The 23,206-nt window shown below is 36.2% G+C and overlaps 1 protein-coding gene across 1 annotated transcript in view; it reads left to right on the top strand.

Annotated features, from left to right (window-relative positions):
* SNX3 (sorting nexin 3) overlaps positions 1 to 22,936 on the top strand; it is a 49,029-nt gene extending 26,093 nt beyond the window's left edge. Inside the window, exons 2-4 of the mRNA XM_072642994.1 lie at positions 13,420 to 13,515; positions 20,713 to 20,837; positions 22,192 to 22,936. Of these exons, the coding sequence (XP_072499095.1) occupies positions 13,420 to 13,515; positions 20,713 to 20,837; positions 22,192 to 22,297 (327 nt within the window). The 3' untranslated portion in view covers positions 22,298 to 22,936. The remainder of the gene's footprint in view (positions 1 to 13,419; positions 13,516 to 20,712; positions 20,838 to 22,191) is intronic.
* Positions 22,937 to 23,206: the final 270 nt, after the last annotated feature.

Raw genomic sequence — 23,206 nt, 5'->3', positions numbered from 1 at the left:
GTTGTCTTTGACATTTTAGCACTAAATATTTAGGGACCCTCAGAGCCTCTTGACCTGAGCTGACTCTATTTGAGTAGATTTGATCACTCTCATGCTCTACTAGTTGCTCAGTATATATTTCCACAGCCCCTTCCCTTGATTTTTCTTAGAGGGCCTTCCCACTCTGTCTCTAGACAACAGTATTCTTGGTTGTTCTAGGTGACTAATGGCTTGTTAACCTGTATAGATGCTGGCTTTGTTGGTGGTCCCCTTGCCTATTGTCTGTGGGATTCTGGGGTTTTGTGCAGTTCTGGGTTGGAAGAAATTACTTAGTGTGGTGTCTTATTGGAATTCTTGAATATTTGGTTTGGTGTGATTATTTTTTTTTTCAGGTTTTTGCTGGAGTACATGTAGGGGAGGAGGGCAGAGTCCCTCTCATTCAGGCAGCTATCTTGGCCAGACATGGATTCCTTTTCCTTTCAGCTTAGCCAAGACAAATTATTTTAAGAATAATATTCTCAAAGAAATTAAGAGAAAACAGTATATGTGCTTGAAAGGTGTACAGTGTCCATAGAAATGGTCCATGAATGAATCCAAGTGAGATTCATTCTTTCTCCAAGCCTACTTCTAAGTATTCACTCAGAGGATTGGCCCAAGAGTATTATCTCTGCCGTTAGAGTGTACAGCTTTTAATTTGATTGATGTCTTGTTTTCATATCACTTGAGATAACTAATATATCCAAATATATACCGAATATATTTTTCCTTTGCTCCCTACACACTATGCCCTCCTTTATAGTAACAAGGTAATTTTAAACTACTTTAAGATCTAAGGAAGATGAGAGGGAAGGAAACGTTTTATGACTTCTAATAGCTAACTGTGTTATGTTACACATAACTTGAAACAAAGTTCAACTTTTAAACTCAGTGCATCATCATATCTCGGAATTCTGATAGCTACTTTTCTCCCTGCTCACTAAATAAAATTGGTGATGAGGAGAGTCAAGAGAAATTTTATAACAAAGTCAAAGAGAGAAGAATACAGTTTGAATTTATCAAAACATTCCTACTTGCTTCACATCCACCAGGTTTAGGCTTAAGGCTGAAATACATAGCTTACCACCAGATATGACATTTGTAGTATTTGAAGTGGGCTTATTGGCTGAGGGAAAAATACTGACTTTATTTGAATTTCTTATGGAAGGGAGAAAATGAGAATTCTCAGAAGCTTCATCTATGTCTAATACATTTACATCTAATAGTTTTTCCATAGGACATTTTAGTAAACAGACATGAGGGAAGATAAATTTAATGTGTCTGACATGAAAGGTTAAGAACAATTAAAATAAGTTCTTAGATCAAATTTATTTTAAGAATTTTAAATTTTGGACTAAGACTGAAAGACTTTTTTGAACTGCTTTGCTGCATTTTACTTTCACGATTTCATTCCTTGTTTCTTAAGAAATAAACCCAATTTATTATACTTTTCTAGAACACACAGATTTTTCCTTACTTAAGCTTTCTATCACCTTTGGCACTTAGTTATATGTTTTATCCTATCTGCTACTTACTTCTTGTGTGTTTGCCAGGTTTCCTTAGAGTATAAGTTTCTTTACAGTAGAGATCATGTTTTATACCACTTTTGTACGTCATTACATAGTAGGCACTCAAATACTTGTTAAATTAAGTGCCTTAATTTAAACAAAAATTATTAACTAGTGGAGTTTCTTAGTCAAGTTTACAGACAAGAACCTAAAATATGCTTGCAAAAAAAGATTAGAGGGGTGAGAAACAAGGAAGACCTAGAATAACTCCTGTTCCTTAACCTAGTTTGTTCTGTCATCTCTCTTCCACTTTAGAAGGGTGAGGACTTAAAGAGAACATGAAGGGGAAAAAGCAATTGAAAGTAAAAAGGAATTAGAAGTGCTGAAAAAAGAACAAGAACACATTGCTTTTACCTTACCTTAAGTATGTCTTAAAAGAATGTTAAATTGGGTACACCTTCCAGAAAGCGTTTAAAAATTGTGCTAATTTACTGTCTATTAAAAATATGAACACATTTCTTTGATACGTAGAAGATACATATTCCTTTTAAACTCTGTTTTTAATAGTGACTCATCTGAGAATGCTTGGATAAAGTTATGAAGTAAAACATGCTTTTTTCATAGAATTATTTGGATCTAAAAGATTTGAACACCAGTAGGCTAACAGAACAATAATGACTTATAGGTCTTTTCTGTTGTGATGTCATTGCTGCTAATCTGTAGATCTGAAACATGGAGACTATAGTATTTGATATCATTTGTCAGGCTATTCTTACTCCAGTTAATCATCTACTAGAAGAGAAAGGAGCCTGTAAGTGAACTCTGTTGGATTTTCCTTCCTCATCAGTTTGGTTGTTAAGATTTTAAGGAAAGTGTGTGTTTACAGAAGTAGGGACAAGGCCTAAAAATGACAGACCCTTAAATGTATTTTTTCTTTAAGATGATGGCTGCCCATACGTAGAGATAGGTGGATATCTGTATGTGTAGATTGAGATATCCATAAAACCCCCTAGAGAATTAAAAGGCTCATTATTGGTATTTCTGTGGCTTGTTTGCAAAATGATGTTTCAAGCTGTAGTAAAATATGTCAACTTAATTCATTTTTGGGGAGGAAGGTTTTTCTGTCCTCTAGGTGGCACATTATTTTTTTGTAGGTGGCATATTACTTCTCTCCCCCTAACAGTATACATTCACTTGTTTTAAGGTTTATTTATTGCTAGCAGAAGCTATCATCATCTTGTGATGATGCTTAATTGTTTAGAAAATGAATGTGGACCTTTCATTTAGTTCATGGTATAGGTTCTTTAATGAATTCATTAACACTTGATTGCCCAGGAGTCACTTATCTAACAATCTCAGCTGTACAGAACATAAAGATACAATTGAACAAACACATCCATTGATAACAGCTTTTTATGCTTCTAGGCTCAGAGGATACAGAGAAAGAAAAAATAGCTGTACTTGCCTTCAAGGAGCTTACATTACACTGGGGAGAAGTAACATTTATACAAATAAGTAAATACATATCATGCATAGAAGAGGACAGAAGAAGCTTCAGAATGAAATAGGGATAAGCTTTAAAAGTAATATATTGAATTTATTATATGCTTATTTTTAAAAGCAAGCTGCATGATAATAGAGATGTGCAATTTCACATAATCTTTTTTATCTCTTCTACTTTGTATATGAAAATGCCCTCTTTTTTGGTGTTTGGAAAGATCAGAATTTTTAAAATAGCAAAAATATACATGAAGTAAATATAAAGTAATTTTGGGTTGAGAGGAGAGTAAAATAGTTAGGGAATTGAGAAAAATCTTATGTGGACAGATGGTGGCACTTAAGTTGAGTCAACTAGGAAGCCAGGGGTTACAAGAAGGGGAGGTTGGGTTTCCCATTCCTCTCTTTCTGGCTTTAATGGGTGCAGGGAAGCAAAAGTTCTATTGATTCTTGTCAAATTCCACGTATACTTATGTGATTTATTCTCAGAGATGTTCAGGTACTACCTCGGATTCCATTTACTCTTATTTTAGGTAGGGTTCTAACAAGTTTGTTTGTTTTTCCAGACAAAATAGTAAATTAGGGAAGTTATGTGAGAAAGTGCTAAAGTAAGGTACGTTGACGGCAGCAAGAAGTGACAATTCATAAACATAGAGCAAGTAGATAGAAACTCTTCCCCCAAAAAAAGTAAATTCAAAAACATAGGACATAGGACAGTCTCTCTTAGGGATAAACAGACTTCTTTACCTTGTTCCTTGTCTGTTTTTTGTTGTGTATGCTGTTAGACACAGTTTTTGGAGCCCTTGGCTTAAAGACCCTGGGGGAATTGAGTGGCTGATCTGAATCTTAGCCCTGAGTGGCCGTCTTGGGATGAGAAGGAGCATTGGCTGATGGAGCTGGTGGAGGCTCTGGAGAGGGAATCCTACTCACAGATCCTGGACAGAAGAGTGCTTATGGTTACTCCCAGAACAGAATGCAAGCCAGGAGAGGAGTAAACTTCTCTCTCTTGTTTGTGCCACCTTGGAGCAACTGAGAGACATCATGCAACCCTGGCAATTGTGGTTATTACAGATTTATGTTACCTCATTTCAACTGAGCTCTCTTGGCATTCTTAGTTTTATTGTTCCCTAATTGATTCTAGCGCAATGGCTGTTCCAGACCTCTTCTCAAGACTCTCATAGCAGGTCCTCCCCAACCTGTTCAGCCTCAGGACCTCTGATCGTAATTTGCCAGAAAAAGAGGCCATTTGCCACGAGCTCCCTCTTTTCCCTCTCTTGTTATCTAATACCTCTTTTCTTTATGCCAGTTTCTGTGTTCAAAACAACTCATTATCTTCTCCCTCAGGCCTACTCTTTCTCCAAATTTCTTTATTACATTTGAGGAACTATCATTTATCCAGTTCTAAACTTAGGGTCATTTCCAATACCATGTGCTTACTCCAGGTTATCTAATCAGTTGCCTAGTCCTGTTGGTTCTGCTTCCATTCTAACTCAAAGAGCTACTACCCTGTTTCATAATCTCTCACCTAAACTAATGCAATAGCATCCCAGTAGATCTCCCTACTTCAAGTCACTTCACACTCCAGTACATATTCCACACAACTGTCAAGTGATATTTTTCCTAATGTTCTTTTTCCTCCTCTATCACCAGACTCCAGCATCTGCTCACTATCATCTCTAGGATCAAAGATGAACTCCATTTGGCATTTAGCTCTTCACAACTTAACACTGCCTACCTTTCTAGTCTTCTTAACAATATTCCCATCTATATACACTACAGTCCAGCCAGACTAACCTATTTGTTCCTTTCATATGATAGTCTCTCTCTTTTGTCTTTGCGTTTTCATTTGCTGTCCTTCATTTCTGGATTGCTCCACTTCTTCACCCTTTTGGACTCTGGTTTTCTTTTAGCTTAGCCTTCTGAAGCCTTTCCTGTTCTCCATCCCTCCCCTTCTCTCTTTCCAGTGGTCCTGTTCCCTCTTCTCCAAGGTTACCTTGGACCTATTTTGTACAGTCTTATGTATGTGATGCCTCCATGTTTCAGTTTTTGCAATGTTAGAATGTAAACTCCTTGAGGGCAGGGACTGTTTTGTACTTGTCTTTGTATCTCAGTGCTTGGCACATAGTAGGCACTTAATACATTTGTGTCACTTGATTGCCAATGCTAAGCTAGGTACTGGGGATATGAAGAAAAGGAATGGAACAGTCCTTACTCTCAAGGAACTTAGATTCTAATATGACAAAAATAAAGCAGTTCCTGGTATATATTAACAGACTGTTCATTTAAGTTCTCCTATAAAGTTCTCTCTTAATAGAAATGAAGTGTTCATTATTCTTTAATTGGGCTTTATTATTCTGAGCAAAAGAACTTGACCTTAGTGGCTTTTCTGGTCCCTTCTAGTTCTAGTTCTATGATCCTCTGATAGATATGAACTTGTTAATGAATTTAATGGCTCACCATTAGCAAATTTACTCATGTTGAATATAGTGGCTTAAGATTTGTAAAGCATTCTCCACACAACCTTGATAAATAAGTAATAGCAATATATATATAAGAAGTAAACTAGAAGTGTTATAGATTATATTGTAATAGTTTCAGTATCTATAGCCTGAGACATTTTTGACCAGTCTTTTAAGTTCTTTCAAATTCTAAGTGTGAAGACCTTACAGGTGGAGTTATGAATTGATTTCCCTTTGTTCATAATTTATTTTTCTGTTTTCTTGTAGAAATTGCCCTGGCCTCTGAGAGCATTACTAAACTCCATTCCATTAGAGGGCTACTCATCAAAAACCCTATTCAACCTTGTGCATGGGTACATCACTGGCATCTTGTTGCTAGTTCCTAGACCAAAATGTAGGAAGATGTGTTAGTGTGGCTAGCTCAGTAACAGAACTAGTTGAGATAATTTCCTCTGCACTAGTTGAAAATTATACTGTGAAGGACACTTTTAAAAAATAACGGGGAATTGTAACACTGGAAGGCCATGTACTTGGAAAAAACTGAACTGAATACCTTGGCGTAGTGACAATCTACATTTCAAAAGGGTCTCTTGACTAAAAGCTTTTTCTTTACTAAATGACTTATCCCCAGATATATTTGAAGTTCATCTAGGTTATAAACCATATCTGCAATTATTCATGCCATTCCAGATTGGGTAAAACTAGTATCAAAAGTTCTGAAGGGAGAGGTAATGGCTGGAGCACTTCTCAACTTATCCTTTATCTTAAGATGCAGATATGGGAAGAAATGCAACCATTTAATGAGAACTGTAGTGGGGCATCCATTTACATCTCTGAGGATTGACTGAATAGAGCATGGACTGTTGAGTATACTTTTGATGTAGTTGCCAGTCTCTTTTAAGATGTACACGTGACACTATCTGAAGAAATATTAGAAACAGCTAGTAAACATTTTTCTGATATCTATTGTTAAACTGTATTCAGATGACTACATAAAAAAGTTTGGTCTTTCTGCTGAAGTTGGTGATAATCCAGCCACATATAGGATATCTGTGAGCTATTGACTTTAATAAGTCACCTTCTGTAAATTGTAGCTAGCTTCTCAAAGCCCAAGTGGAAGGCAGCTTTCTGTGTTTGGGCATGAAAGAAATATCTGTCTTACATCTATACTGAGGTGTCTAAATTCTATTCTCTGTAAAGTGTCTAATCTGAGTCCTGGGCCTGGGTTGAATTTAATTAGTAGTGGTTTTACAATAACTAAAAAACCTCACTTAGATCAGAGGTTCTCAAACTTTTTGTCAAGATCCCCCCTTACACTATTAAAAATTATTGAGGACCCCTTCCAAAAGCTTTTGTTTATGTGGTTTGTATCTATCAGTATTGATTGTTTTACAAATTAATATCTTAGTATTATTATAAAAATAGGTTTGATCTCACAGACTTTCTTAAGGGGTTTCAAGGATCCTCAGGTTCCCAGATGATACTTTTTAGAAATGATATTTTAGACAGTTACCTCAAGTATCTTGAATAATGGATGTCAGTATGTCTATAAACATTTCAGCATTTAGAGTTTATTTCAAATACTGTGTTTGCTATTTTTCCAGTCTGAAAGATTTTCAATATAAGGAAAGAAACTGAAAATGGATAGCATGAACTTATAAGTGTTTTTAGAAAATTATTTTGCTATTTTAGACCAAATATATAGTCATCCTGGGGAGGAGGGAGAGTAAATATTTCTGAATGCCCTTGATATTTTATATAATCCAACCTTTATAATCTACTTCACATTCTTCTGTGCTCAGTGAAAAGCATTAACCAAAATAAACAGACGTCTCTATGGGAAGCAGAGACAATTTCTTATTATCAATTCTCTAAGTTAAAAATTCAGCTATACAAATTACTGTATAGCAAAAGACAATTTCATATTCCCAAGTTGTCATCCACTGAATTATTTAGCATGCTTCAAAGATGTGTGGAAATAAAATGTAATGAAATTCAGAATTTAGCTTAAGCTTAATCCAGTGAGGTTTGGCAATATAGGAGAAGGTAATTGACAGAATTTTAATTATTATTTTCTCTGCCTCTTCCTCGCCCAAACTTCCCAACAAGTACAAAAGCTTTTAAAAACAAAATATTTAAAGAACTCTTCATATATGATTTACAGTCTGATACTTCCATGACTCCAAGCATTGGTACAGTTATTTGTGATACTTTTATAACTTTAAGGAGACAAATCATAAAGGAATTTCATGTCCAATTTAAAGATCTGTAGTTCAGAGTGATTAAAAGAGCTTTCAAATAGTAACAATAAGATGGTCTGTTTGTCAGGTGTAGGGGGAAAAACATAGTTGTTAGAAAAATTAAACTGATATTTTGTAATTTTTTTTGTAGAGAAAGTGAAGGAGAGGTTAGAAACTAGGGTTCAGTCAGCCATTTGGTAGCGCCAAGGAGTTTGGTGCTGAGAACTTTTTTTTCAGGGCCTGCAGTAGCAGGGGCTGTAGTGCCTTCAGGGGCAGTTGACAAGTTCAGTCTCAGCAAGAGTTGCTTCCTTCTGTGATGGCTGTGAGAAGCAGATTGGAGGCAAGGACTGGTGATCTGGATAGGGAGGACTGCTATTCCTGGGTTCTTGGATCTAAGAGGTGACCATGACTTGTAAAAGACCCAATCAGCCTGGGTATGTGATTTCTTCCATGTGCATTTAAGTTCAAAAAAATAAAGAAGGCATATGGTAAGAGAAACCCAGAACTGAGCATTGGAAAGGGGTGAACTGCAATTGGACTAAAGTTTAGGACAGTGTAAAGCTGAATTGGTTAACTATAAGGTCAGCATTTTGAAGGAAGGACAGTGAGGCTAGGGCAAGAAGGCCAACCTGTCCAAAGCAGGCAGGGAATAGAATGTCTAAAGTTGCAGCAAGGACAGAGAATATGTGTAGGAGTGTCATGGCACAAGGAGAAAAGAAGTTAATGGTCTCCTATAGAAATTTCAGAATTCTGGGTAGTAGACTTGTAGCTGATGATTGGATCAAGGTTATGACCATTCCTTTGTATGGCTGTGCTAGAGTGAAACTGCAGATTGTGATAGTTGAGGTTGATAAATTGGGAAGCTACAGAGATGTCACAGCAATGTATGTCTTATAAATAAAGGGATCCCATTATGTGAATAAGGGATAACAAATGGACAGCCTATATACTTCACAGGTAGTTTATTGTCAGAAAATCAGAAGGAAGGCCCCTACCTCATTAGGTAGATTCCTGTGAAGGATTTATAGAAAGATGTGGACAAGAGAGTAGACTGATAAGAAGGTATGGATGTATTGTGGTCCTTCATAAAGTTGGAGTAATATCCAAATAGATGAGGTAACATCTAGTGAAATCGTGCTTTCCATGCATTCCTTCATTTGATCTTCCTAACATCCATGTATTATCCCTATATTATGGATGAGGGAATTGAGGTTTGTAGAGATTTGGTGACTTGCCCATAATCACATAGCTGGTAAACATAGTCTAGGACTTGAAATCTAGTTTTCCTGCCTCTTTAAGTCCACCACTCTATCCACTAAACTTTATTGCCAACATCAAAGAATGGAGAACTTAAAATTTTGATGATGAATCAAGTTATGTTTAACAATAGATGGCCTCTAAGTTCAACAAGGCAGTGATATTTTGATCAGTGATGACTTTTCCCACCTCATAGCTCAGATAGCACTGTTTTATACTTCTTTGATGTACTTAGAATACTATATGTTGTGGTAATCCGTATTTTTGTCATATTCCTTATTTAGAGCATGAGCACCATAAAGAGCCTTGATTATCTTAGGAAGGATATAAAATGTAAAGTGTAAAGTTGAAAAGCCACTTTATGAACTAGGATCATATCCTTAGTTTAGAACTGTAATCTCATAAAATAACAATAGTAACTAGCATTTATGTAATGCTCTAGAATTTGCAAAACATATGTTATCTCATTTGAGCCTCATAACAACTCTGTGAGGTAGATGCTTTTATTATCCCTATTTTATAAATGAGGAAATTGAGACAGATTTAAGTGATTTGCCCAGGGTTACAGGTAAGTAAATGGCAGGTGGGATTTTAGCTCTGGTCTTGCTAATAGCTGGTCTAACACACTCTCCATTGCATAAGAAACAATTTTAAATTCCTAGTGTTGCCTTGGACACTAAAGAGTTAAATGAATTGCTCAAGGTCACATTGAGACTAGTTATTATCCACTATACCAGGCTGATTACATTTCCTTTGGAAATGGTGATATTCTGCTAGTTTTTATTTTTATATCCATTTCCTCTTTTTTTTTTTTTTTGCATCAATAGTTTGTTTAATCTTTGTTCTTAACAGATCAGTGGTCTGACTTTGTAAAGACTGCTAACTGTTAACATTAAAAAAAAAAGAAATTGATCATATTTGGAGTTTGCTATGTTCTCTGCTGACTTTCCCCCCCCTCAAAAAAAGATGTAAATGATTTATGGATATGAGGCATCTCTATAATCTTCAACCCTTTAACGTCTCTTTTGCCTGCCTAAACTATGTATTCCAACATATTTTTTTGGAATTTTCCCCTTTGCCTATCTTTATGTTGAAGTCACCAAGTATTAATTATATTAATTTAAGCTGGATGATCATTCAGAATTCTTCAAAAGAATTTTTCTACCTCTTCATCTTCTGAAAGAGATGTTAGCAGATAAGCAACAGCTATCTTGATGAGTGCAAGCAAGATAAGATGATCAGGCATCCCACAAAATGATGTTTCTCTTTTGGGGTATGCAATAAAACCAATTTCACCAACTCCCCTATTTGTCCCTCTAAAGTGAAGCTGTCAATCATTTTTCAATTCGACTGCAATTTCCTTTTTCTTCCAGTTTCATTTACTAAATGTATGTCCGCTCATTGGTCATTGGACAAGAATCTCACATTTAAAGTACTATTAGCTAATTATTTGTAAGTGCTTTTAAAACTGTATGGTTATTGGTACCTTTTATGTGGCCCCTGCCACTCCCTCACCCCCTTCCCGCTCTTCTGCCGTCATTGCAGAAGTGGAAAAGGGATGCCCAGGATTGAGGGGCCTTGTACGTCTTGCCATGCCCAGACTACTACTGGAAAGCTTCTCTATACTTGATGAGGCTGGTTCTTGGAAAGCTTAACCTAGTCTATTGCTGGTGTCATATGTTAGCCTGTTAGCCTTTCCAACATGGAAAAACTTGCCAAAGGTTATCTTCTGCAGGCATATTATTCAAAAATCAGGGTAACTTCCATTCAACACTGAGGCAAAAGTATGACTCTCCAGAGAGAGTCCCCATTAACCTAGGAAAATTGGGGAACTCTTGGAATGGAAAAGAGAACTCTTAAGTGTGAAAACTTGGGGGCCTCTTGTTAGTCATTTAGGAATACTAATGATGCTGTACTGTCTCATGTTCAGTCTAAGCAGGTAATTTGGAGCTTTTTCCTCTTTTCTAATGCATTCCAAATAATTGAGTGACCACAAAAGTTTATAATAAGATGTGGTAGTTTAATGGTAAGGTTTCAGTAGTTCTTCTGTGTTATTAATCTTTTAGTTTACTGCTAAATTTTACCCTTTAAATCTGGTTGGTTCATAGAAATGTAGTAGATAAATAACTCATTCTTGCTAAAATTTAAGGTGTTATATCCAGATACTCTTAGGGTAACAAAAGAGAAAAGGCTGAGGCAGAAAAAATGTATTAAAAAGTACTTGAAAATTCACCTTAGTGATAGACTCTTTTTGATTTTGCTCTTTTGGAAAAAGTCAAACCTTAGGGGAAGCTTTCTTTACTTATGTACTCTCAAAATGGTGAAAATTCTGTATTAGAATGAGTCAGATGTAATCATGATTGTGTGTCAAAAGTTCAAAAGGGAAAATGGAAGGTAAAATGAGCTGAATTGGCACTCTTACACCAACATTGTACCTGTAAGCTTGATATGTTGTTTCAGAGATTAACTTTATAGACTTCCGTGCCCAGAAGTATGAAAATTCTTAGGGAACTCTTTTCACAGGCTTGATCTTAAGGTATTGAATAAAAGAGAGCAGTTAATCCCCTTTGTAAGGTAATTTGAGAGGAGGGAATTCAAAATGTAAAATCTCACCTGCAGAAAACACTCAGTATTGTAAAGGCCTTTCTGTCTTTAGACACTTACAAAGACTTAATATTTTAATGCGGAAGGTTGAACTCAGTTAAAAAGCCAATAGGTGAAATTAGAGAGAAATAATCCAGTGCTTTATTTCTGGGAATCATCATCCTGCGCTCTAGGGGACCTAATTTTATTCCCTATTGGGGATAAGAATACTCCTCTGTACAGAAAGCCAGCATCTTTGAATATAAGCTTGACTTTTAGCATAATAAGAGTCTTGTTAGGTGCAATTTTGCTCTTAGTCATTAATACAATGAACAAATGTTGTGGTTACCTGGGAAAGAAAACTCAAGTGCTTTTAAACCTCTTGTGAGATTTGGTTTCATGCATGAAACATATACAACAGCATCTGTGTAGGACTTCAAGCTGTAAGGTATACAGTGTAGAAGCTAATACACTTTGGAAAAAGTTGAGAACACTACAAAATGAGTTTAAGGTCCTGAGCACAAAGCTCTTATTTTTTACTAAGCAGCACACTGGCTCCCAGAAACATTTTTATTAATTATATAACTAGAAATTTGTTAGACTTTTAGGAGCAAGTTCAGTTTTTAATACCTATTGGTTTGGGTTGACCTTTTGTTTTATACTTAAATCTCTAAAGTCTGTCAGGTGACACTTTATTTGTACCTTCTATCTTCAATACAACTTGTCATTCTAAAAGTGTTAAGCTTATTTAACCTTAGTCTCCTATTTGCCCTAAGAAAGAAAAGAAACCTTTTTAGGTTGAATGTAACATAATATAGAGGGTTTTCCTCCCCTCTGAATCTTTATGTAAATTCCTGAAATGATCAGTTAAAAATTTTTTTGTTGTAAAATTAAATATTGATGTCAAATAGCACATAACTAACTGATGCTCCATAAATCAAAAATGACCACCAATCCATTGGTTTCTAATTTATATCTTCCCTAAGAGAGGAGAACTAGTAGATTATCTCCATTCTTAAGAGGTGAAAGATCGTGAAAGGCTTTCATTTAAACTGTCAGAAATTGTGAAAAGCTTCTGTGTGAGATTGTAAAGACTCCAAGTCCCTAAATGTTTTCTCGCATTCCTGTGTAACCTCAGTGTTAGAGATCGTGTTTTCAGTTTTGCCTGAACACTTAACGTTCCTACAACCTGTAAGAGCCTGGATCCCATGAATCTGATCTAATTTGCATGGCTGCTTTAATTTCCTGCTGGTGAGAAGACTGAAGATAAATGTACTTATTTTCAAGTTATTTTGCAGTATTTTAGTGGCATTGGAGAGGCAATAATACCTTATTCAAATCTTTATTATATCAGACGTATAGTCTCACATTTGTAATATAAACAAAATAATTTTGTTTTAAAATATTTTTTTTAAATTGCTGCACATAAGCACCTTAAATGAGGTAGTAAGTAGAAATTTATTGTAATTAGATATTGCCTTCCTGTACTGCAGTTATTTTTGAGATATTTTACTGCTTCCTGAAATGCAGAAAAGCACTTAAGATTTCTATAAAACATCTTGGATAGCACAATCAACCACAGTCATGAACAGCAATAACTGTTTGTCCAGTTGTTTAAACTTTATGCCCTTTAAATAATGTTCCCTTTAACGATTAATATAAAATCTGTACTTTTTGTCTTTTCAAAGATGAAATATTGACTTTTTTAGGCTATCTAACAGTTTCCTTCCTAAGTCAGATTGGCCTGGCAACTGTATACACCTATACAGGTTTGACAGCTAGACATATTTTTCTTATTTAAAAAAAAAAAGTTTCTTTTCAAACATATGATGTAAGCCCTTTAACTTTTTTGTCTTTCAGACAAATCTTCCTATTTTCAAGTTGAAGGAGTCTTCTGTGAGAAGAAGATATAGTGATTTTGAGTGGCTTCGAAGTGAATTAGAAAGAGAAAGCAAGGTAAGAATTGGGGTAGAACAACTTTAAAAAATATATATGTATAATTTATTTTTCATTTCTCAACATTCACTTCCACAAGAATTTGAATTCAAAATTTTCTCCCTATCTTTCCCCACCCCCATCCAAGGACAGCATGCACCCCATCCACCCCTTCCTCCAGTCTGCCCTCCCTTCTATTACCTACCCTTTTTCCATCCCCCTTCCCCTCTGTTTTCCTGTAGGGCAAAATAGATTTCTATACTCCATTTCCTGTATATCCTAATTTCCAGCTTCATGCTAAAACAATTTTTAGCATTCATTATTAAAGTTTTGAGTTCCTTATTCTCTCCCTCCCTTCTCACCCACCCTCACTGAGAAAATAAGCAATTCAGTGTAGGTCATACATGTGTAACAATGCAAAGCACTTCCATAATAGTTATGTTGTTAAAGACTAACCACATTTCCCTCTGTCCTATCCTGCCCTCAATTTATTCCATTTTCTCCCTTGACCTGTCCTCCCACAATAGTGTTTGCTTCTGGTTATCCCTTTCCCCAATTTGCTGTCCCTTCTCTTGTCTTCTCTCTCCTGTTCCCTTACCCCTTGCCTTCCTACAGGGTAAAATAGATTTCCATAACCAATTGAGTGTGTGTTATTCCTCCTTAAGCCAAATCCCATGAGAGTGAGGCTCACTTATTTCCTTTCATCTCCCACCTCTTCCTCTCCATTGTAAAAGCTCTTTCTTACCTCTTTTATGTGAGAAGATTTGCTACATTCTAACTCTCCCTTTCTCTTACTCCTACTACATTCCATTCAACAGTAAATTTTTATTATTTTTTTTTTGTATCATCCCTTCATATTCAGCTCACCCTGTGCCCTCTGTGTGTGTGTTTGTGTATGTATGTGTACACATTCATATATATGTACACATGCATATATATACATCCACATCCACCCATGTACATATACACACCTACACATATATAATATACACTTGCATACATACATGCATACATACATATATGTATGTGTATATTCCCTGTAACTACCCTAATACTGAAAAAGGTCATGAGTTACAAATAAGAGCTTTCCATGTAAGGAATGTAAACAGTTCAACTTTTTTCTTAAGGCTTCTCTTTCCTGTTTATCTTTTCATGCTTCTCTTGATTCTTATATTTGATAGTCAGATTTTCATTCATCTCTGGTCTTTTCAACAAGAATGCTTGGAAGTCCTCTATTTCATTGAAATTCCATTTTTTTCCCCTGAAGTATTTTACTCAGTTTTGTTGGGTAGGTGATTCTTGGTTTTAATCCTATCTCCTTTGACCTCTGGAATATCATATTCCAGGCCCTTCGATCCCTTAATGTAGAAGCTGCCAAATCCTGCGTTATCCTGATTGTATTTCCACAATACTGAATTGTTTCTTTTTGGCTGCTTGTAATATTCTCTCCTTGACCTGGGAATTCTGGAATTTGGCTACAATATTCCTAGGAGTTTTCCTTTTGGGATCTCTTTCAGGAGGTGATCAGTGAATTCCTTCCATTTCTGTTTTATCTTCTGGTTCTAGAATATCAGGCCAGTTTTCCTTGGTAATTTCTTGGAAGGTGATGACTAGGCTCTTTTTTTGATCATGGTTTTAGGTAGACCAATAATTTTAAAATTATCTCTCCTGGATCTGTTTTCCTGGTCAGTTGCTTTTCCAGTGAAATATTTCTCATTGTCTTCTATTTTTTCATTCTTTCTTAGCTTCTCATAAAGTCATTAGCTTTTGTCTGCTCCATTCTAATTTTTAAAGAACTATTTTTTTCAGTGAAGTTTTGAACCTCTTTTTCCATTTGGTTAATTCTGCTTTTTAAAGTATTCTTCTTCTCATTGGCTTTTTGGACCTCTTTTGCTATTTGGGTTAGTGTGTTTTTAAAGGTGTTATTTTTTTCAGCATTTCTTTGAGTCTCTTAGCAAGCTGTTGACTTTCTTTTCATGATTTTCTTGCATTGCTCTCATTTCTCTTCTCAGTTTTTCCTCCACCTCTCTTACTTGATTTTCAAAATCCTTTTTGAGCTCTTCCATGGCCTGAGACCATTGCATATTGCTTTGGAGGTTTTGGATACAGAAACCTTGACTTTAATATCTTTCTCTGATTTTATGCTTTGTTCTTCCTCATCCGAAAGAATGGAAGAAAATACCTTTGCACCCAGAAAGTAACCATCTATAGTCTTACTTTTTTCCCCTTTTTTGGCCCTTTTCCAGCCAGTTACTTGACTTTTGAGTTGCTTGTCAAGTGGAGGGTATACTGCCATAGGCTTCAGAGGTTTTGTGCAGCTATTCTCTGAGATATTTCTAGGGACCTGTAAGTTCTCAGTTCCTCCAAGGTGATACAATCAAGGGAGACTTTACTCCTCTCCTGGCCTGTACTCTGGTCTGTGAACAACCACAAATACTCTTTTTTGCCCTGGAACTGCAAGTAGGGTTGCCTCTCCATAGCTCCCACCAGCTCCTCTATGCCAGTAAGTGCTCCTCCTCACCCCAGGACTGACACTCAGGATTGAGACGCAGATCAGCTGTTCAATTCCCCCAGGGTCTTTAGGAAAGGCTCCAAAAGTGGACACTACTGTGACCACCCTTGGACCAGGGCGAGGGTCAGACTGAGCTCCCCTCTCACCCAGGTGAAAGAGTTTTCTTACTGACCTCTGAAGCTGTCTTTGGTGTTTGTGGGTTAAGAAATCTGGGAATCACAGCTGCTACCTGTGATTCCGCACCCAGAAGCCTGCTCCAGTCCTGTCTGTGCCTGGTGGCCCATGCTGGGCTGTGCTGTGCTCTGAGCCTGATGTGATAGACCCTTCCAGGCTGTCTTGGGCTGGAAATCTGTTAAACTCTGTCATTTTGTGGCTTCTGCTGCTCTAGAATTTGTTTAGAGTCATTTTTTACAGGTATTTTATGGGTTATGGGGGGGAGAGCTAGAGCAGGTCTGTCCTTCTACTCCACCATCTAGAACAACATTCTTATAATGTTACCTCTAAGCAAAATGTATTTTAAACTAAAATATTAAACCTATCAGGAAAATAGTCTTGATTTCTGTTTTGTGTTTTTAAATATTAGAAGCAGCTTCTTGTTGATCAACTTCTGAAGAACTTGTCATTTCTGGTATATACAACAGTGTATTCATCAGCTCTCATGGTTTCAGTTATCATCTCTGAATAATGCAAACTTTCTGAGAATACCTTTCAAATTTATATCTTGTCTTCTCAGTTAAGCTATGGATCTTCATTTCCCAACTGCCTGACATATATCTACATTCAGTTGTTCTCTAGCATGTCAAATTCAGCATGTCCAAAATTGAATTCGTTTTCTTCCATGCCTTCTTCCCCCCCTCAAAGGAAAACCTATTTATCTTCCTTGTCTTCTCTGTTTCTGTTAATGTTACCACCATCCTTGATGTCATCCAAGCTAAAACCATCAAGTCATCCTTGATTGTCCTCTCCCTCACCATGCCCATCTCAAGCTGATTGCTAGCCAGGTCATTATCGATTTTGCCTTTGTAGTACCTTTTTGCCTTCATCCTTTTCTTTTCTTTCCCATTTCCTAGTGGGTCCCGATTCAGAATATTAGCACCTTTTACTTGAACAATAGCTTTCTAACATGTTAGTTGGTGTTGTAGAAAGATCACCTACTTTAGAATTGAGAGGACCTTGGTTCAAGTCTTAGATCTGCTACTTAGTAAGTTTTGTGATATTGAAGAAATGTTTCATATCCTCTCATCTTTAGTTTTCTTATTTATAAAACGAGGTTGTTAGCAAAACTCATAAATTTTAAGATGATACATAATTGAGTCTAGTCTCCTTCCTTCTACCTTCTGTATTGTTTGAATGTGCAAACATGAGGAAGTAGCCCTTCTCCTTCGTGAGGCAAACCCCTGAATGTGCACAAATGATTCCATTCTATTCTGCCTCCGCCAGCAGATTACCTTCTCTGTCTGTTCTACTTTCTTACTAATCTTCAATTGATCTTTATCTACTGGCTGCTTCCTAACTGCTTACAAACATACTTTTGTTGCTCCCATCCTCAGAAAGCTGTCACATTTTCCCCCATTAGCTGTACCCCTATATGTATTCTTCCTTATTTTTGTATCTAAACTTCTTGAGAATGCCACCTACAATAGAAGCCTCCACTTTCTTTCCTCTGTCTTACCTCTTTGCAGTCTGGCTTCCTTAATATTCAACAGAAACTGCTCTCTCCAAAGTACCTAGTGATGCTAAAGCTTCACCTCCTGCAAAAAGCCTTTCCTAGTCCTCAATTTTATTGCTTTCCCTCTGCATTCATCTCTAATTTATTTTTCTGTGCATACATACACATATACATATTACACATACATCTCTCTCAATATGGGTATATCTTTTTTTATGTAGTTGTTTGCATGTTGTCTTTCCCTGTTATACAGTGAACTTCTTGAGAGCAGAGATTCTCTTTTACTTTTGTTTCCCTAGTGCCTGGGACAGGGATTGGTACCTAACAGGTACCTAATAATTGGTACATAATAGGTACCTACTTTGTTTCACTACCTGACTACGTAATCTTCCTAAAGCATAACTTTGGCTGTGTTACTCTCTTGTTCTGGTATTCAAGGTCTACCATGATGTGTCCCCAACTTGCCTTTCCAGTCCTTTATGTCATTGCTGCAGTACATGGCAGTGAGACTACTGCTCTGGAATCAGATCTAGGTTCAAATACCTTATTAGATACTACTGGTGTTACATCCTTTGGCAAATTACTGAACTTCCTTGAGCCTCAATCTCCTCACTTGTGAAGTAAGAGGATTGGACTCAGTGGCCTCTGACGTCCACTTTAGCTCTCGATTTAAATGCTGTAATAAACCTGTACTATTTTTCATTCCTTAAATATAACCCACAGTTTTTTTTTCTTGATCTCTGCATGAAAATTCATGCGTTCCTTTAATTGAAATGCTCTTAGCATCACCTTCTGTCTCTTCCCACCTATTATCCCTCATCTCTGCTCTACTTTCCATCTCTTAATTGAAATTGTGTCTCCTCAAACTCAGTTCAAATGTTTAAACCCATCATTAAACATTCTAGACTTTTACCTACTGCGTATTTTTTGTCCCTCTTTTTGCAATATTTATCACAGTCCTACATTGTATTAGTTGTTTGGGTGTGTTTCTTTTTTCCCCTATTAAAATATAATACGTTGAGGAGTATTTGAATAGCCAGTATGCCCTCAGTGTGGCACCTCGTACGTAATTTTTGTGGTTCAGTTATTTTTTCAGTTGTGTCCAACTCTTCATGACCCCATTTGGGGTAACACACACTCAGATATTTGTGGTTTGTCGGGAGCAATCACAAAACAATTCTTGCCCTCAAAGTACTTGTGTTCTAGTTGGGCGAGACAAAACTGATAGTATGAAAGAATGAGAGCAGTTGAGTGTTAAAAACTGTATGGGATAGACTCCAGGGTAATTTGTTCAGCAAATGTAGGTTAAGCATTTGCTAGTTGACAAGAAAGATCAGCATGATCTCCAGTAGTTAAAGAAGGCTTCATTGAAGAACTGGCCCTGTAGAATAATGATAGACATTGCATTCCATTAAGGTAGAACAGCGTGAATAAAGGCAGGGAGGTAAGAATGAGGATGTGTTGTGTTCCAGAACCAGTGCAGAGATTGGTTTTATTGGAATGGAGGGCTTATTTTACAAAGTAACAAAAAAATAAGATTGACTAAGGGCCTGGAAAATCAAGCGGATATTTGGACTTTTAATCCACTAGGTGAAAAGAACTGTAGTAGTTTCCTAAAGCAGAAGAGTAGATTTAATTGTTAGGTCAGATTAGTTTGATGACAGTATGTAGAATGGAATAGAAGGACAGAAGAAAAGCAGAAAGATAAATGTAGGCATCCAAATGTAAGAGTCTGAGGATTTGGACTGGGCTGAAGGAAGTGGGAATGGAAGAATATGGGCAAATATGAGATACATTTTAAAGGGAGAAAAAATAAGATCTGTTAACAGATTCTTCCTTCTTCATCTTCCTATCCTAAGCTGACTCAGACATGTGTTAAGCACTTACGCTAAGCTCTCAGGATCCACAAAGAGAAGAACAAAATAATCTCTACCCTCGGAGAACTCAACATTTCTAATAGGGGAGACAACAAATACATAGAGGCATATATAAAACTCGTGTGGTTTGTAGCCTGGCAGAAGATGAGGGTTAGTTCAACGTTAAAAGTGGTTTTAGTTGCATGTCCCACTATTACCTCAAATTCTAGATGTCTAAAAGTACACTCATTCTTCCCTTAGCAAACTGTTCTTTCCAGGTGGAGATGTCCAGAAAGAAGCTGGAAAGACATTAGAAGTCAAAGTTCATTTAACCACACCTGTGCTAAATAGTCCAGCAGATACAAATCTTAGCATTTTTTCTTAATCATTAAATTCTTTGAATCCCTGTTGTTTACCTTCTATCTTAAAGATCATTCTCTTTTACCATGGTATATTTTTCACAGAAAACTCCAGATCTTGGAACCTTTAAGCTAAGAGAAACATCCCATCATATTTTAGATGAGAAAACTGAGGTGACTTGCCTGTGGTCATCCTATGAATTAGTAATATTGTTAAGGGGAGACTTTAGCCTCCCACTGCTATATGTTCTTTCTGAAATCTCAAATTCCAAGTAAGGAAAATGTTTTCAACAAGAGATAATCCAAATTTAATTTCTTAACCTTGTAATAATCCTCATCTTATGTTACCTTTTATCTTTTATAGCATTTCCTCTTTTGCCAGGTTTTTTTCCCTCCTCTTTTTCTGGGTAGTAGGTGATGAAGCATTCTTCTTTTGCATTTTTCTCACATTCTTCTTTTGCATATTTCTCCCATTCTTCCAGGCAATTACACTTTTCTTTTGCTAGTCACTAAAATTTTTTAAGCTTTAAAAAAAAGTAACCCTGACATGAGTCAGGCATTTGGCACTAGGTAGTTTGGATAGGAGGTTTTCACATTTGGAATTTCCTTAAAGAGTGGTTCTATAATTATTCGTCTCCAGAATGTAGCGCAAATAATCTTTTCCCCAATTGTTTTCCTTAGCAGTGATCTCTTGAAAACTAGCTAAGAAGATGTGACGTGCATTGAGGGCTCACACTAGCCTGGGATGAAATACTCTACAAATCAGCACTTCTCAGCTTAACATCTGCATGAATTAAACTTTCTTTTCTTTTTCCTCTTCAGGTTGTAGTCCCGCCCCTTCCTGGGAAAGCATTTCTGCGTCAGCTTCCTTTTCGAGGAGATGATGGGATATTTGATGATTCTTTTATAGAGGAAAGGAAGCAAGGGCTTGAACAATTTATAAACAAGTAAGTGTTCTCTATTCTTTAAGGCAAGTTCAGGTAACCTTTTCTGCTGTTGTATGAAACATACACATTTTTTTTACAACCTACAAACACCATATTGTATAAAATACGGCATTTCCGTTTGGACTTGACAGCCATTTCTAAGCTTGTATAACTTTTGCATAATTTAAGCTTCAAAAATGTAGAAGCATCTAACAAGTTGAATGATGTGTATGATGTTAAATATTAACACAGTTGAGTGATTGAAATGAGTATCTTTGTGTTGACCTAAGTTTTGTATTTGTTTTCCTTGGTTAATTTATGCAAATTACTACTGAAATTACAGCATTTAAAAAAAATGCAGTTTTACTTGTGTGGATCTTTCTGATTTAAGGTATGTTCTGTCATGAACAATAAAACTTACAATGCACTTGCAATCATTTTGTTTGATTGCAGATGGAGGTATTATCAGCATGTCTTGTGTAAAGGTGCACATTTTTCTTTAATTTTCATGGTAAAATGTATTCTTTTGAAACTGTAAGAATACTTAGGATTGTTTGTCTCAATTTGGTCATTTACTTTAGAAACCATTAATAGACTGCATACCAAAATTTCTAGCCATGTATTTCATTCCTATTTGAATTGTAGCTCTTTTAAAAGCGAAGGTAATAGGAAGATTTATGAAAGGAAAAAAGACTGACTATAATTGTGTATTGACCTTAATAAAGAGCTCCCTAGACTTGTTAACAGTAAGTATTTCTTCTTTTAAAAAAGAGTCTTAGGAAATATGCTTGTATTACATATATATTCAGTGGTGAAAGGAGCTTTTTGGTGGATTTTCCCTAGTTTTGATCCCTAGTAACTTTAGGATATACTTGATAAGCCTAAAGAAAAGAAAAGAAAACTAGAAGAGGGTTGCACAAAGCCCAAGAACTGTCTCTGCAGTTTCTTAACACAGTTATTGTTGCTCTCTTTTGTGAACATTCTGCCCTTTTGGGAAAGACATTGCAACTCTGGGAATTTTTCAGTACCATACATGAGATGTTAAAAAAGCCAAACAGTCCTTTTTTTAATCTCATCTCACTTTAAATCTCATCTACTTTGGTAGTAGGTAGTGGTAGTAGTAGATACTTTAGGAGATCTCCTCAACTTTAAATGAAGGAAGGGAGGGAGAGAAATGGGGCTTGATTGATTCCTATACATGCTCTAAAGTTTTTTGTCACTGGAGATTTTCTCTGGATTTGAGGAAAGGTATTGAATGCTGCTGTTTTTTTTTTAACGTGAAGAAATAGGTGTCTATGTAAGCCCAGATTTAGTCTCTTTTCTTCATTTTTATGAAATCCTGTGAATTGAGTCGTTTTTTTATTCTTGTTTCTAGGGTTGCTGGCCACCCGTTGGCACAGAATGAACGTTGTCTTCACATGTTTTTACAAGATGAAATAATAGATAAAAGTTATACTCCATCCAAAATCAGACATGCCTGAATGCTGTAAAAAATCTATGTAAAAATAAACAAAACTATTACCATGAATATTAGTGATTCCTACGCACCGGTGAAGAGGTTCTCGCTAATTTTAGCATGCTGCACAGAAACAGGCCAATAAGCCTCCAGTATACTAACACTCATTATGATGCTCAGTTTTGCTTTGTTTTGGCAGTTAAAACAAATTCATTTGCTTTAGCAAAAGTCCCTCTTTCTACCTTTTAAAAAAAAAATAGCTCTTGACTGCTGTTTAATTCGGTGCACACTACTCATCCCCCTCAATTATCTACTGTGTTCCCACTAAAGTTACTGACTTGGCCTTACTGGAATTTGCACAGTTTTCCTTGTCACATCTGCTTCTTGTGTATGATTGACTAAAATGTTTCTCACGCTCTTTTTGATATGCAGTGTCACCTGTTCTAATTTATGTGTAGAAGCATTAGGCAGTTGTTTTCCAGTACCCCACATGTGAGAGAAACATTTGTGTGCAGAAAGTATCTTCCTTGAGGCTTGTAAAACACTTTCTATGGAAGACTAATGAGGGAAATCTTTATATTCTGTATAAAAAAACAATCAAATTTATATACTAAAATCATTTGTCTAAAAATTTAAGTTGTTTTGAAATAAAAATGAAAATACATTTCTAATGTGTATTGATTGTTACTTTGCTTCAGGCCTTTCTTCCTTTATGGTTTTATTACTTCATTTGTTGGGAGGGATTGTTTACTAATTATATGTTCCCCTGTAACTTCACTCTTAAAAAAATGGTGATATCAATATACTGCTGCCTCTGAATGGGGTAATTTTTAAAAGCATTGCAGTGCTTTAAAGAAGCACTGCCTTTTAAGGTTATTGAATAATTTATGAAGTGCTTATTTGCAAAATACTATGTAACCTCAAGTCATTGTTA

This window comes from Notamacropus eugenii, chromosome 2 (genome assembly GCF_028372415.1).
Source record: "Notamacropus eugenii isolate mMacEug1 chromosome 2, mMacEug1.pri_v2, whole genome shotgun sequence".
Taxonomy (NCBI): domain Eukaryota; kingdom Metazoa; phylum Chordata; class Mammalia; order Diprotodontia; family Macropodidae; genus Notamacropus; species Notamacropus eugenii.
Note: the sequence above shows the minus strand (reverse complement) of the source record. Positions and strands in the feature narration are given on the sequence as shown.